The 16,862-nt window shown below is 46.1% G+C and overlaps 1 protein-coding gene across 2 annotated transcripts in view; it reads left to right on the forward strand.

Moving 5' to 3' along the window:
- DYNC2H1 (dynein cytoplasmic 2 heavy chain 1) overlaps positions 1-16,862 on the forward strand; it is a 1,763,151-nt gene that overhangs the window by 1,128,949 nt on the left and 617,340 nt on the right. For both annotated transcript variants that reach the window (XM_078657019.1, XM_078657020.1), the window contains exons 58-59: positions 1,694-1,817; positions 14,459-14,580. In XM_078657019.1, the coding sequence (XP_078513145.1) occupies positions 1,694-1,817; positions 14,459-14,580 (246 nt within the window). The remainder of the gene's footprint in view (positions 1-1,693; positions 1,818-14,458; positions 14,581-16,862) is intronic.

Below are 16,862 nucleotides of genomic sequence, written 5' to 3' on the forward strand. Positions count from 1 at the left end.
TACACAAACACCACAACATCACCCTAAACCCCAAAACACTACCTCCTGCACGACCCTGACCCTATCCTCAGTCCGTTCCCTACTCCCAAACACTACCCTTCACGACCCCCTACACTACCCTACACCCAAATACACTACTCTACACCTACACAACCGTTCACATTCCCACTTACCTCTCTCTCCTCGTAGATCACCTTCCACTGCTCCAGCTTCCTGTGTCTTCAGAGTCGTACTACGTTATTTAAAAACGGAAGCGCCTAAATAAAAACAACGATGTGGATATCCTGCGAAGTAACGGTCATGCGCAGTAAAACCATGCAAAGTAATGGTTTCTGCGTACTAACAATGCGAAGTAAAGGCAATCCGAAGTAGTGGCCGTATAGAAAAGGTCACTCACCGTCTCTATCAGATGGACAAGTTACTTGCCTTCTTTAACCCCTTATCTAGTAGAGACATGATTTAGCCGCAGATTCCTTACCGACCCATCCATCATCCCAGTACTGTGGATCAGTTTTTAGTGTCAGGGCTGTTCCCCTTCAGGGCCCTAGTTGTTTTTTTTAACACATCACAGTCAGTCACTTCATGGCTCCATGCTTCTGGCGTGGAAAGGCATGAAAAGTACTGACATGAATGCACTGGGGTGGCACCTATATAGACGACACGGACGTCACAACAAGAATGAACCCGACGTCTACAATGTCACGCGGAGTTGACCAATGCCACGTATCAACGCGCAGGGATACTGCTCTAAAAAATCTTCCGGATCCAGCCTGACGCCTGGAAGTTCACAGGTAAGGAATCTGCGGCTAGATCATATCTCTACCAGAAAAGGCGTTACTGAAGGCAAGTAACTTGTCCAATGGGCCTAATGTCGACCCTATTCTTTTGGCTGCAATCTTGACTAATTTAATTGACGAAACAACATTAATTCTGGCCACCCTTGCAATCAATCAGAATAGGAGCCTCTGTTAGGTCCCTTCTGGTTGGATGGTGGCAGCCATTCGTCATTGCTCTGCTCCTCCCAGGACCCCATTTTGTGGCCTCAGGAGGCACACATAGCACAAATGCAGGTTTCTTTATTTGGGTGCAAGGTTAGCCCTTAGTGTGGAGGATTTTGATGGTTTTACAAACTAAATTTCGACAAGCAGGCAAACTACCAAAATGTTGTCTAATTCATTTTTGGGCTACTTATTTTGCCCATCACTAATTGTAACCCATTTCTCATTGTGTGTAAGTTAAACACCACACCACCTCTCCTCCAACATAATATGGGAATTTTTAAATTTGTAACATTATACATAATATCCTTTCTGGTACATAGAAAGACTTTACAAATATATCTAAATATTAATTCCGATCAGTTATTTATATTTGTCTACTACTTTAGTAAGTTATTGTATTTTTAAAAAACTATGAACGAATGGTATTGCAAATTATCTTCCTCTGAACAATGCTGTTTCCTCATCTCTCCCAGGATCTGAAACGTTTTAAAAGGAGTTTATTTTAAAATGAAATAGTGAAAACCACAGAGAAAAAGTTATCCAATTTTAAAGACAGTGTATATGGAAATTCTGTTCAAAATTTGATAGAGCCTACATTTGCATTAATTGATGCTGTTAAACATTGAATTATGTCTTTATTATTATTATTACTTGTGGTGTATGTTCATGAATTTGCCTAACATTTATTTCAGCTTCCTTGCTAAAAGAGGAGTTAGAGAAGACATAGCAACCTTTGATGTCAGAAATATCACCAAGGAAATACGAGCAAGTGTAGAAGAACTTCTAACACAAAACAAAGCATCTTTTGAACCTAAGGTAACAACGTTGCAGGTCCTATCTTTTCATCCAGGTTTTAACCATCACAAGCAGTATTAATTCTCATGGATAATGACTTGTTAGGCATTCTTATTCCTTCCCAGATACCGAGTCATGTCAGACATTGCTAGTTGCCCCTAAACACCAATATGTGATTATCCAGTAACTTTGAAGATCTCCTCTTTTAGGATTCTTTGGATCTGAGTTATCACTACCAGTCTTGTTCTGGGTCAGTTATACCCCATTAGGCTCTAAGACCATCAGTAGTCTTGACCGGTGAGTTTAATAATACACTTCCATCCTCAATTCATTTTGTACCTTGATACCTAGGGGGTCATTAGGATGGCGGGCGGACTTTGCCCGCCCGCCATCCTGACGGGGATTGGGACTGCCCGCCATAAGGGCGGGGGTCCCGTGGGGGGCATTAGGATGTGCCCGCCACAGTGGCGGGCACATCCTGCATTTCTAGCATTGTGGCGTGCGGTACTCTCAGCACCGCCTGCCACAATGCTAGAAATGCATTTCAGCATTTGCATAAACAAAGCGGCAGGCACTGCGCGGTGCTTGCCGCTTTGTTTATGCAAATATTGGGGGCTACCACAGGTACCCCCCGTGTGCAGCCCCCACCCCTCCTTCACTCTGGGGGCACGCAGGAGGCCCCCAGAGTGAAGACCGCATGCCTTTCCGTGGAGGCATTGTAAAATGGCCATTGTAACATGGCAGGCGGTGTCTGATAGACACCGCCACCATATTATTCCTTTTCCGCCCCGGCCAAGGCGACCGGGGCGGAAAAGCAGCAGACTGTCTTTCCGTCCGCCGAGGTCCCCCCCCCCCGCCATACTAATATGGCGGGGGGGAAACAAGTGAGGATGTCGGGCGGATTGCCCCCGCCAGGCTGGCGGTGGCCAACGCCAGCCTGGCGGGGGCAATCCGCCCGACATCCTAATGGGCCCCTAGTCTGCTGAAGTTTAAGGCTTTGCCTCTTATGTGCCAAGAGTTTTGTATTTGCTAAAGGTATACTCCTAATGCACTTAGTTCATCCACATCTTCCATTTGAGGTATTTCATTTCCCACCAAATCACACGTATTTCCATGCGCAAAGTGGATGTTGTCTTTATCTTACACTATTGAATGCCAAACACAAATGTTCCATTGGGAACTTTTTCATTTTCCTCATTCATGTTGTTATCACATTGTTACTTGTCAATCAAATTGGGGCAATGCTTTTTGAAAAACTTAAGGAAAATGGCAACCATAAGGTGTATGCAGTTTCTTACTCTTTGAATAGCCAATGTGGCAAGATGGGAAGATCTAATATCAAAGGTCCTTAACCAAAAGTGACATAACTGCTTCATATAAGATGCCATGGGAGGCAGTGATGTGACGTCCTTCTTTTTTGCACTGCGGTTGATGCAGGCTCTGGAACTCTTTTGTTTTTGTATTGCTTTTGTAAATGTATTCCGGTGAAAGTGTCTCACCATGTCATCCAATGCCACCTTTTAAGTTCTCATGCACTGATCCTTGCATCAAATATTGCAGTTCGGTGTCTATCAAAGACCCCCCCCCCCCATTTCGACTTTTATCATGTCTTGGCTTGTCTCAAGCAGTTTTTTGTTGTCTTTGTTTCCAAATTCACCTTACTATAACATGGTGAGGGAGACTAAGTACGATATCCTCTCTAAAATTAAAATATGCATCCTGAAATCACTCTCCTGAGTATCACCCTAAAAAGCAGTGCAAACACAAAAGGAGCTAAAGGTCCAGGGAGTATTCTGGATCCTACTCAGGACCTATGGAGATCCTTCAGATGATTCCTCAGGTACATTTCCAGCTGCTCATCCTCCACTTGGTGTGACCTTTGGACTACTATAAGCCCTTCTGCCTCTCCGGTGTCACTTGACTATTCTACTGTGTTAGTGGCTGCAGAGGCACCTCGCACTGGCAGCCAGGCAATTTCATGGGGAGACTGTGGCACCCATCGGCTCTGTTATCAGCTTACCACCACCTCACTACTCCACCTGCAAAGCCACTTTAGCATGCCCTTATAGTCGTACAGCTACCCGGTTGAAGGCAAGATTAAATAATCATTGCTGGGTTGGCAGGCCATAACATCGGACAGGTGGGTTCTTAGAATTGTCTAGAACGGATACGCCTTACCCTTCATAGTCACTCGACCACACCCTCTGCCATCCCAGGAACGACTGGCGGAGGAACATCTGTACGTCTTGTGGCTGACAAGAGCTGGCTAAGCCCACCTTCAGGATGGCTCATCTCCATGCTGTCCTTCACCCTGGCAGCTGCTCATTCCTTCCTTATTCCTGCCATCTGGCTGGGTTTAAAGAGTAGAGGTGTAAATGAGTTTCTCCAGCGAGTCTCCTCCTTCTATTGAAGATTATTGTTTACGCCCCCTCCCTCTGCTCTGGCATTCCTATGTAGTAGACCCCTGTCCTCCCAGAATGGCTCTCTACCCCCAGGGGCTGGTTATCACCTCATCAAAGCAGCCTGGCTATTCCTCTGAACTCTGACCAATCAGGACAGACCTCTGGAAGGCTGAATTTTGGCTTACAGACAAGAAAGTCTTAGAACTTCTTATCTGTATAATTTTTGTATAAATTCAACAATAGCATATTGTTGGCGTTATCAATACCATTCTAGAAAGTCCTTGAATTATACTGTAATGACATCCTTGATGTTAGTTATTATTTAATAACTTCTTGCACTGTTAACCTATGTGGCTGGGGATTTGCAATGGGGAAAATGAACAGGGCAACTTCTGCAACACCAGTGCTTATAAAACATATTTGATAAGGTCACTGCCTATATCTACAGCAGGGTCCCCACCCCTGGGATACCTAGGGGAGACTTTAGGGGTTCTCAATATGTAAACATATTGCAGATCCTCACTCCACAGTGCTCCTAGCACACAACTCGATTTAGGGAAGCACTTCACTGCAATGTGTGGAGTGAAATGTGCAATTTCACCATCCCTAGGGCACATAAAAAACATTTTATAAGGACTCTCCTTATAAATACCTGACCCCCTACCCCTGGGACACCTAGGGGAGACCCTGGGTATACCTAATGGGAAACATCCATTACAATGCAGTCATTACATCGCACTGCTTTTACAACGCGACTGCCTTTACATCAAATTCCATTACAACGCATGTCACTACAACGCATACCATTTCAGCACATTATGAGTTAAGTAATGGAGATTTTTTAGTTTTAGGGTGGGAATGGTTTTTTGGTGTAGATGGGAATAGTAATTGTTACCCCTACACTATCCACCTCTTTCCCTACTGTTGCACTCACTGGAGTGGGAATAGTAATTTTTACCCCTACACTATCCAACATTTACTCTACTGTTGCCCTAAAAGAATTATGCGTTGTAATGGTATGCGTTGTAATGTAATGAGTTGTAATGGTACTCTACTGTTGCCCTAAAAGAAGTATGCATTGTAATGGTATGCATTGTAAAGTAATGAGTTGTAATAGTAGTTTTTAAAAATGCGTTGTAATGACATATGTTGTAAAATCATGCGCTGTAATGGTAGTTGCGATGTAAAAACTGGATTGTAAAAGCATGCGTTGTAATTGTTTGCGTTGTAACGGCATATCTTCATACCTAATAACCCAAAACATTGTAGTTTATTAATTTTTAAGTGCCTCAAACACCAAAGTCGAGCTTGGGCACACTTTCATTTTAAAAGCAATCCTCCAACACAGGGCTACTTTTAAACTGACTTCAGGCTGCAGCAGTGCACACATGCAAGTGCAGAAAGGGCTGCTGACTTCTAAACTGCCATGCCCTATTATATACTAGTAACTTAAAGGTAGTTTTGATCCCCCTGCCCTATTATGTACTAGGGTCTTATAGGGGAGGTCATGCCAATCAAAGGGGGTACCCTAACCCATAGTGTACCCTAGTGTATGTAGGTGTTTTCACTGTATTCTAAGTTTCTTTTCAGCATAGCACTGGGCCTGGGCCTGGTTAGGCAGAGCCCAGGGACAGTCACAGTCAGTTACCACCAGTACCTGTCAACAGAAAAATGGGGGTGCCCAGGGCACAAGGATGACTTTGCAACATTGAAGTACACACCAGATTGATCCCCAACAGGTGAAGTTATCTGACGTTTGCCTTTCCTGCCAAACTTTACTCTGGGTACAAGATACCTTTCAGCCTTTTTTCAGTTTACTGGACCAGCCCCTATAATTTAAATCACCTGCTGTGATGCTTTCTTTGAAAGGCCTCAACATGTTTTCTCCCCTTCCTTTTGTCATACTATAGTGGGACCCTAACTTTGCCCTCTCATAGTTGATGTGCACTCCCTTTGAGTCGCTTCACAGCTGTCCCTTGTGGTTTCATACACATTTTTTCTTGTCACCATTACATCAACACGGTGAGTGAGCGAACTTCAAGGTCTGTGTCAACCCACCAAACACCACTCTTTTTCCAGACAAACGGGTCTGCTGACCCAGACATACTTCCTGACGAAAGTTGCGACGTCATTCCATGTCAGTCAAACTATAACTGTGTTTTTTACCTATGCTTCACCTCACCCCCCAAAGGAGGAGGAGACTCCATTGCTTGGACCCCAAAAGAGCACTAAGCGTTTACCTTGATGACACCAGAGAACACTGGGTGGACAATTAACACTTTGTGGGGTTCGGTGGAGTGAAAAAAGCAAGGTCATGCAGAAGTGGACCATCATGCTCTGCATCAAGATCTGCTATGCACTGGCCAAAACGCAGCATTCAGAAGGATTGCAGGCTCATTCCACTAGGGCTAAAGCTGCTATCACTGTGTTGTCATGCAGAGTTCCTGTCCTGGGCAACTGTCAGGCTGCTACGTGGGCCTCTAAATCAGTCCAAAAAGGAGCTAGAGGTACGCCTGCCATACATCCTTTACAAATAACCTATATCACACAACTGGTATGACAGGGGCCTTTCCCTGTTCTTTTTTTAGGGCAAAGGGAAAACAATACGCTACAAGATAGTGACCACAACAAAGGATAAAGATATGGGCGTAAAGGCCTCACCCACACTTTAGTGGCATGCTTCATCATCAGCCAGTCTCCCACCGTGTTAAGATGATACTAACACGGTGGTCTCAACCTTGTTAAGGAGGGAGATCAGAAATGTAATGTTCTGGTCATACCTTGGGTCCAGTTAATCATAAACAGCCTGAGTGTAAACCCAGGGTTTTCCTTTATTGGTGGGTACACTTGGTTGGATTAAAACATGGATGCTACTAGGAGTTTATGTCTTGAGCATCACGTCAGAATATTATCGCCAACATGTTTCGGCCTCAAATTGGATCCCTCATAGGAGGGCCTAGGGTCTTCGCCAGAGCAATCCAGATACCCCTACAGTCAGTCACTCATGCACCTTTCAAGTGCATGCTGGTAAGAAAAAAGTCTTACCTGTTGTGTATGCAGACGGTACAAGGTATTCATAGTTGGTATAAGTTATTTATGAACAACTTACACCATGTATCTATGCTTTTTTGTGTTAAACTGTCTGGTCTTGTGTCCTGTATCTCACATGCATGCACCCATCATGGAATACACATGAATTCACATCACCTGTAAACATACTTGTAAAAACAAACTTGTGAATCATGCATAGTTTGTGATATCACTTACCCTACATTAGTCGGGTGTTGTACCATTCAGGCACACTGGGGAGGAATCTCTCCTGTAGTCACACTCTTGTGTGAGAGAAGAGGTATAGGTCACAGCCCATCACAATCAAATTAAAACCAACATATTGGGACACAATGGAATTGTTGCTTGTCATGTCTTATACATCTACATCAGCCGATGCAAAAAAGCGCCTATGCAGTTGCCCATTTATATATAGGAGTAAGTAATCCCCTTCAGTTGTCTTTTCAATTAGTCATATCCTGATTAACTGATGGTATCTTACAAGTTGGTGCCTTGCATGTCGTAACTTATTAATAGGTGTTATATATCAATATGCCTTCCGTGAAAAGGTCAGGTCGCTCCCACCTATAGTCATTATTTTGTTATTGTTATTTCCATGTCTTAATGTATTTTATGGTGCATGTTAGGTGCAATAATTATTTTTTGTATTGTCCACACCTTCTAAGTGTAGTTTTTTTCTTGAGGCTATTCTTTCTATGGTAAGTACCCCGTGCGCCCCCCCCTCTCCTCCTAGCCTGTACCTTGACAAAGTAAGACCGTGGAGGCATGGGGCCTTATAAGTATAGTTGTTCTCTTTTAAACTGAAGTGTAGTACGCATCAGGGTTGGTTACAATGAGTGTTAGGTACCATCGGATTTCAGTCATGATTAGCGCTGTATGGCACAACTTGTATTAAAGCATTTTTTACGATTTCTGTAAAAAATTTGCCTCACAAAGTACTGGCTAAATGCCTCTTGCCTCATCTTTTTTATTTTAGTGCATGAGGACCAAAATGGTTTAAATCCCAAATGGAATACCTCTTATAACCTCCAGCATCTGTACTGCATGTTTTATGAAAATCCAGCGGTTCACCTGACGCGAAGCGATGGTCCTCTCTTTAGACATCCCAAAAGCATTATACCCATACTGGGATAACCTACAAGTGGTCATGGCCCGGATATCCCTGGGAGACGGATGGGGTAAATGGGTTATTGTGCTGTAGAAGGGCACGAGAGCTCAGGCCTCTACCAGACACTGCATTTTGGTCCCCTTTGTTGTGTTCTGTGGCACCAGGCAGAGCTTATCCCTCTCACTGATGTGTTTTGCCTTGGCTGTTGAGCCATATGCATGGATACAGCATGCCAGAGGGCGCAACAGAGGAAACCCGCTACATGACAGAGATTATGTGGTCTTGCTGAATGTGGGCAAAGTGCTCCTCTATCTGTGAGATGCCCAGAAGACGGGGCGCCTGTGGTGCGTGGAGCTGTTAGAGGCTTTTGGGCGGGACTCCGGGCTTTGTACTAACTGGTTAAAAACTCATGCCTTCTTAATCTCCCCAGATTATGCAGGCCCTCCAACCCTGGTGCGACTACCGGTGATCCAGTGGGCACCCAGAGTTTTTAATTACTTAAGTGTCAAAGCATATCATACAGACAAGGATATGATCAAGGGCAACCTGGGTGGAGCAGTACCTGGTCTGAGAGCATTATGGCAGTCTGGTGAACACTCTGGCACCCCATAATGGCCAGGATAACCCTTTCAGACCCTGAATAATATGGGTGTCCTTGTCTTTGAAGTTTACTACTACACTGCATAGTTGCAGTGTTTGACCCAGTGGGTAGTGGGAATAGGTCTGGTGGAGTTAGGAACGTTCGGGGATGTGAGTATGGAGGGAGCGATAGTAGCAATGGCTCTGGGAGTATGAATAAGCCTGGCCCGGAAATCCCGGCTCCTACACTCGGCACTCCACTATGGAAAGGGGTGCTTGCCAGGATGTGCCCGACCCCCCTGTACACTCCCACGCTACCGCTAGTTAGAATGCCGACAATAAGAGTGTGTTTCCCGATGGTGTGACACATGGCAACCTGGATGGAAGCAAACTTTGTGGCACTGGGTGACAGCTACAATGAGAACACCATCTGCACATTGGATGAACTGATGGTGGGAGACGCCTTGAAGACCTATGGGGCAGTGGTACAGGCGCTGTGGGCCTCTGCAGGATCTCAGACGGAGAGCCACCCATGCATGAACTTCTGCAGACTTTATGAACATTTGGACAGGGTAGCCACCTAATCTTGTGGCTATTCAGAATTTCACAGGCAATGATTGTGGATAAACTACTGGTAGTATGAGATAGATGGGAGGCTTATATCGGACAGCATTTTGCGGGGCAGGAATTGGAAAAGACTCTAGCACGCACATACACGTCTACCTGCAACACAGGATTTAAATTCACACAGTTCGACTACCTACACTGCACCTGCCTCTCCCCACAAATTCTTAATGTGTTGCTGCACATCACAAACACCTGCTGCCTCTGCTGAACCCTTGCGAATGCAAATTTCATACACATGGTGTGGGATTACCAGTGATCGTGCACCTCTGGACACTTTTTGCAAGTTATATAAAACGTAACCTTGGCAGACATCAGATATTCAGGGCAGACACGTGCTTTTTAGGCTTATACCACAGACAACCAGAGAAACAAGCATTTGCAGTGCAATAGGTCTTGCTTTTATGAGAGTTTAAGTTATTAAGCAATGCAATAACTTAAACTCTCTCAAATGTGAGACCTATTGCATTGCAAATATTTGTTTGTCTACTATGTGGCGCTTTCACATTAATGGAGGCCGCCCCCCTTTCTCTAGACAAGCTACGTCTAAAGAAAGGGGCGTGGCCGACATTAAAGTGAAACCGTGGTATGGGGCACTTTGACAAAAAAAAGCATCTGTTTGTCAAGTTGACAGACAGATGTTTTTTGTGTAAAAGCGCCCATGCCGCGCTTTGACTTTAATAGCAGCCGCGCACCTTTCTTTAGATGAGGCTTGTCTAAAGAAAGGGGCACGGCCTCCTTGAATGTGAAATGGGCGCATGGGCTCTAGTAAACAAACAAAAAAAGAAATAAAGAATAAGTAAGCGCGGCCGCTATACTTAAAGCGGGCGGTACTGCTAAAATAAAGAATAAAAGAAACACGCCCGCTATAGTTAAAGCGGACCGCCATTAGCAAATAAAATAAAAGCGGGCGGCGTGCTGCGACATAGTGGGTGGAATAGAGGCAAATCATTAAACAAAACAGTACTGACAGCCAAGATAAAGCAGACCGTGTAACAAGACAAGTAAAGTAAAAGGTCGAGTCGTAATGGGAGGTAACACATGCAGACAAGGCGCTACCAAGGAGGAACTAACAAGCCTAATAACGACTCGGTTGCCAGCGTTTATGAAGGACAATGACACAAAACAATTAAAAATGTGATCGGAGATTGGGCAGGGCTTCAAAGCCATACTCCAATACTGCATACCTCGCAGCAGCGCATGCGCTGCCCACGCTTGACCTAAAAAACTGCTTATAGATTCTTGGAACTGGCATTGGGAGTCGCATGCAGGGATATTACATACCTCTGGAAATGCCTGATTGGTCTACCCCATAGTAGGTGGAGGTCAAAGTTTGAGAGCTGGCTGAGGGTGGAGGGAGAGGCCCTATGGGATGAGATGCGGAGAGGGAGTTATAGATCCCCACTGGTGGAACTATGGGCAGAAGTATTGTCCACTTTGTCGAAGTAGAGAACAAATCGGCTGGTACCAGCCTGACCTTCCTGTGGGCAACAACTGGTAATATGTTCCTGGGTGAGACCTGTCGGGCCTGACAGGCCTTGCCCTCCCCCTGCACCACTAGCAGGATCTGGATTCACCCTCTGGACCCACAGGGTCAACGACCGAGCATGCATTACTGCGACTGTACACCTAACCTAGACTGGGAAGATTATGAGTTCTAGTTGATTACTGTTTATTGTTCAGCCTTATGCATACTCTGCATTGAACTGTAGACATGTGTGTTGAACTACACCTGATATGATCCACTCCTGCGAGGTTATTGGATTAGCCTGGGCAGCTTTGGGGGACTTGACCAAAATATAGGAATCAACTGAGGAGCAGAAACATTCCACAACCTCTTACTCCTGTCACACCTTTTGTATTGTATTTCCAGAATGTTAATATGCGCAATTTGATGTGCTGTTAACAAACATTAAAACAATTAAAAATAGATTTAAAAATATATATATATAGGCGCATTACGAAGGCCCCCGCTTCACCAAAGTGGCCCGGACATTCTTTGGCAACGCTTCGGCATCGTGAAACCTCCAAGGTATTGGAATTCGTCTAGGGCCCGCCTCGGTGCACAAAGAGAGAAAGAGCGGTTGTGAGGACATTGTCCTGGCAGTGGGCGACATGCACGGCCATGATTGCCCCCGCAAAGTATTGGACTTGAGCATTGTGGCTGAAGCGGTTCTGGGGCATAGGGAGACTTTTAATTTTCCACTACAAGGCAGATTGGACACCATCGGCGCAATCCTGCTTCGCTATCCGACCATTTGGCCGGAATTCCACTCCACCATTTTCCTGGATGCAAGGCTTTGCATGCTGGTACCTGCAGTTCTGGACTACACCCGGATTGTTGTCAGGTGGGGAGAATTACATCATGGGCGAAGCTTGAGCCACTGGGCTATTGAAAGCAGCAGAACAGTCTTTCAGCGCAAGATGGAGGGGTCCCAATCGCTTGTGGCGCTGAGGAAGGCAAAAGAATTGCCGAAATGCATTCGCCTGTGACCTGTGGTTAATGAATGCCTCCAACAATGTCCCCAGGTGTGGCCTTCGCTCTTTCTTCGGAGGAGTTGGTATGGATATATGTATATGTATATATATATATATATATATATGTCCAAGAAATTCCTCTCACAAGAAGAAAAGGCCACAGCAGGGGAAACGAGGGAGACAGCTTTATTTAAAACCACAGTCCATGGCGATTCAGAACATCTTCTGTGGCGAATGCATTTCGGCGTATGTGCCTTCTTCAGCGCCGAGGGTGTAACAAAACAAGAGGTAGGCGTGTATCCAGGATTATGTATCCTGCCCCCTCCTGATTGATGAGGAGCTGCTCCACCCCCAATGGGTAAGTACCAATCGCCTTATACCTCCTACCAGCCGCCTCGTGGGTGGCGACTACAAGTCCCAGCATGCATCATTCAATGCTGGCAGGTATTGCGATGGGAGTGGATTATTGCTCCGATGTTGGCGAACCCCCAAGTCCATGTAGCTTCCAAACAAAGTGTCCCCTCGAGTCCCCAGACCGCATCAACCCCCCTGCCACAGGAATCCAATTGGCGGGGGCAAGGCAGGGAATCCACCTCGCCCAGCGTGATGCCAAGTGACTTCAACACCGCCCTTTCGCCTCCCGGGCCTGGAGGTGGGCCGAGGTCGTTCCAGTACCCTGGATTCCAAACGAAGTTCCACCGAAGCGGAAACCAGCAAGTCCAAGGCCTCTTGAGGATGCGGGGGCCTTTTGTGCGCGACGCTGGAGCTCGCGCTGAAAATGTCCAAGAAACTCCTCTCACAAGAAGAAAAGGCCACAGCAGGGGAAACGAGGGAAACAGCTTTATTTAAAACCACAGTCCATGGCGATTCAGAACATCCTCTGTGGCGAATGCATTTCGGCGTATGTGCCTTCTTCAGCGCCGAGGGTGTAACAAAACAAGAGGTAGGCGTGTATCCAGGATTATGTATCCTGCCCCCTCCTGATTAATGAGGAGCTGCTCCACCCCCAATGGGTAAGTACCAATCGCCTTATACCTCCTACCAGCCACCTCGTGGGTGGTGACTACAAGTCCCAGCATGCATCATTCAATGCTGGCAGGTATTGCGATGGGAGTGGATTAATGCTTCGATGTTGGCGAACCCCCAAGTCCATGTAGCTTCCAAACAAAGTGTCCCCTCGAGTCCCCAGACTGCATCAACCCCCCTGCCACAGGAATCCAATCGGCGGGGGCAAGGCAGGGAATCCTCCTCGCCCAGCGTGATGCCAAGTGACTTCAACACCGCCCTTTCTCCTCCCGGGCCTGGAGGTGGGCCGAGGTCGTTCCAGTACCCTGGATTCCAAACGAAGTTCCACTGAAGCGGAAACCAGCAAGTCCAAGGCCTCTTGAGGATGCGGGGGCCTTTTGTGCGCGACGCTGGAGCTCGCGCTGAAAATGTCCAAGAAACTCCTCTCACAAGAAGAAGTTCTTGTCCCTTCAGTGTATTGATCTTCAGCAGATCGCATGTGTCCATTCCTTGGTTATGGTGCCATATCTGCTGGGTATCCCTTTGTCGCAACATCCTACCAGTCTTGGGGGCACCAATTTGCATCTGGGTAGAACATAGCAGCCCATTAAAGGTATGGTGTAGTACATAAAATATGTCTCAAATAAGGATTTCACCAAATGGTGGTCTGCTGGGAAATGTCTCTCTGTTACCTAAAACATCTTGAAAGAGGCTGCAGGGCCCATAACACTGGCTACTATATCATAATATTCTGAGTTTCACACCTCACCATCACATTATCCACTGTCACTTATATTCACGGTGAATCTATTCCGGTTGGTCATGCTGTCGAAGGTCATCACAGGCTACAGGTCTCTACCAGATATAAACGTATCTACTGCACCACACCAGCACAAGTCATGGACAGAGGGCCTGCAGTGCAATTTCACTGCGTACCCTAGCCTATTGTTTGGCCTTCTCTCCTTTCTCCCACAGGTCGATTGTAGGTCCCTAATGGAAGGTCAGTCTACACCCAAATGGGCCAATCATGCTTCACCTTGTCTCTGTCTTGAAGATTGGCACTGGGGAAAGGTCTTCCCCTATACACTGCCCCACACACAAAAACAGGTTCTTCTTGTGCCTCACAGTTTCCTCGTCTTGGGTTTGGGGCTGCCTCATGCTCCTTTCAGAGCCCAGTTGATGGAGCCTACATTCAGTCTTATAGTTGAAACTGTCACAGCTAAGTGATCTGCAAAGCATTATTGTAAGAGTGTGCAGTTGGATAACGGGGATTGTTAGCATCACCCTTCCATTAACAACTTAATAAAATTACATTTGAAAACGTATAACCGTTAATTTCAGTGTTTCTGACAAAAGAAAGTGTAACTCTAATTTGTGATTATGAAACTTTATTTCAGAATGCTAAACGAGCCAGTACCGCAGCTGCCTCGCTGGCTGCGTGGGTGAAAGCCAATGTCCAATATTCCCATGTCCTAGAAAGAATTCATCCCCTAGAGAAAGAACAGGCTGGACTAGAATCGTAAGTGCCATGAACACCTAAATTGTCAGTTTCTTTTGCGGTGTATTCTAATTTCAACTACCATACAATAATTTTCTATCTGTAAATCTCTTGAACACTTTAATAGCCTGTTAATGTCATATATATATATATATAATCTTCTATTGCCTTTCACCCATCACTACATGAGTAAATGTGCATTAAGGATTTCCCATCTTTTTACACCTCCGACTGTAGGAAGCTGACTTTTTATACAGTATACCAATGTACGGGTACACCATGCGAAAGGCCCAGAAGACCCTTATTGGTTTACTGGGCTTACTTTAATAATCCCAAATGCTCTATTTGTGGTAGTGTGGTAGTGTGATTGAGCTGCTTAAGTTATCAGAGGTGAGTGTTAAGCATTTTTCTGATAGATACATCTGCCTTGTGGATTCCTCACCTTGTGAATATCCCCCTTGCGTCAGCAACGTTCGGAATTTTTTTCTTTGTAGCACGCCGGCGTGGACGACGTCATAGGAATGCGGCATCGCGCGCGACTCTGTCTGACATCACGGACCCCTTATTAGGCCTACGTCGGCGTGATGACATCAGTTCCCTTTTTTCCGCGTCGTCGACGCTAACGGTTTCAGGGATCTTCTGTAGTTACAGATAGAGACTTTGTTACTTTTTGTCTGTTACTGTTTCTGTTCTTCGTCGAGGATGTCGTCGAAGAAAACGGGATTCAAACAGTGTGGCTCGTGTGCCCGGATGATTTACTGATCCACACCAAGATTGCTTATGGTGTTTGGGGTCGGATCATGACGTCAAGGGTCGTCGATCCTGTTCTAAAATGAATCCGAAGGCTCTACGTGAACGAGAGGCTAAACTTTTATTAGCCAAAATTAAAAATAAAGAAGCCGGTAGATCTTCGAGATCAAGATCAAGACACTCCAGATCGAGACCGAAGTCAAGATCGAAGTCACGATCGAGGTCGCGATCGAAGTCACAATCGAGATCGAGGTCGAGGATCAGATCGGAGTCAGCGTCGAAGTCAGCTTCTGGGCATGCTTCGAGTTCCTCGAAGAGAAAGCATAAGAGGGAGAAGCATAGTTCTCACCATCATTCGGGGTCTTCGGACTCTAAGAAGATGTCTTCTCGGAAGCATCACAAGGACTTTGTGTCTCCGTCTCCTGCTGGTGGTACCACTCCGGTACGATCTCGAGAGCATACACCGGAGCCGCAACTGGATCCGAATCTGGCTTCGGGTCAGTCTTCGGAGCATGAGGAGGTCGTGGAGGTTCCTCAGTCTCCGACTCCGGAGGATGAACTGGAAAGTCAAAAGGATCAGGAGGAACCGAATCCAGTACAATCTCCTACGAATCCACAAATGGGTTCTTACCCTTCCTTTCCTGGTCCTGGTCAGGATCCATCGCATTTCCTAAATGCTATGTATGGAGTATATGCGAGGGCAACGTACCCCACTGGAGCACCTGCGGGTCCTATGGGACCTTTGTCTTTTAACTTGGGTGTCCCCCAAGCGTATGCACCGGCGCCTTTTCTACCTTTCATGCCGACTCCATATCCTTCTTGGATCGGTTCAGCGCCGCCGAGGTCATCGACTCCGCGCACGGCTTCTCCGACTCCGGAGCGACCTCGAAATTTGGATCGAGGTTCGACACCGGTTCCTGTTTCTCTACCTCCTGTTGTTCCAGCTCCTCAGTCGACGCCGGTTCCGACTCCATCGGAGTCGTTACCGGATCCGTCGACTTCGATCCGTATGGAGTGGTCGAGACGTAGAGCCCAGCGTCTATTGGAGAAAAAAGAGTATATGGAACCTGAAGTGGAGGAAGGCGAACTTCAGGAACATGAGGATTGTTTTGAAGATCTTCATTCTGCAAGCAGTCTTGAACTTTCTCCGGAATGGGGATTACCTGTGGTTTCAGATGCACCCTCCAGGGATGTGGTACCATACCATATGGTAATTAGAAAACCTGCTGAATTGCTGAACTTAACTTTACCAACAGTTGAGTTCAACTCTAATATCCTTACAGAAGTTTTACATTCGCCTTCTTCTGTCATTGAGCCAACTCTACCTTTCACTGAAGCTCTGACCGAGCCAATTCTGGAAGTTTGGAAAAAGCCTTTGTCTGAACCTGCAGTATCTAGATCGGTGGCGAGACGTTATAGGGTGGCTCCTGGAGATCCTGAGTTCTTGTCTTCTCACCCTTCACCGGAGAGTCTGGTGGTTCAGGCTGCTTGTGCGAATAGATCAGCAGCTCTTTCCCCCAAGTTCCTGGAGATAAAGACTCCAAAAAATTGGA

This window comes from Lissotriton helveticus, chromosome 8, assembly GCF_964261635.1.
Source record: "Lissotriton helveticus chromosome 8, aLisHel1.1, whole genome shotgun sequence".
Taxonomy (NCBI): Eukaryota; Metazoa; Chordata; class Amphibia; order Caudata; family Salamandridae; genus Lissotriton; species Lissotriton helveticus.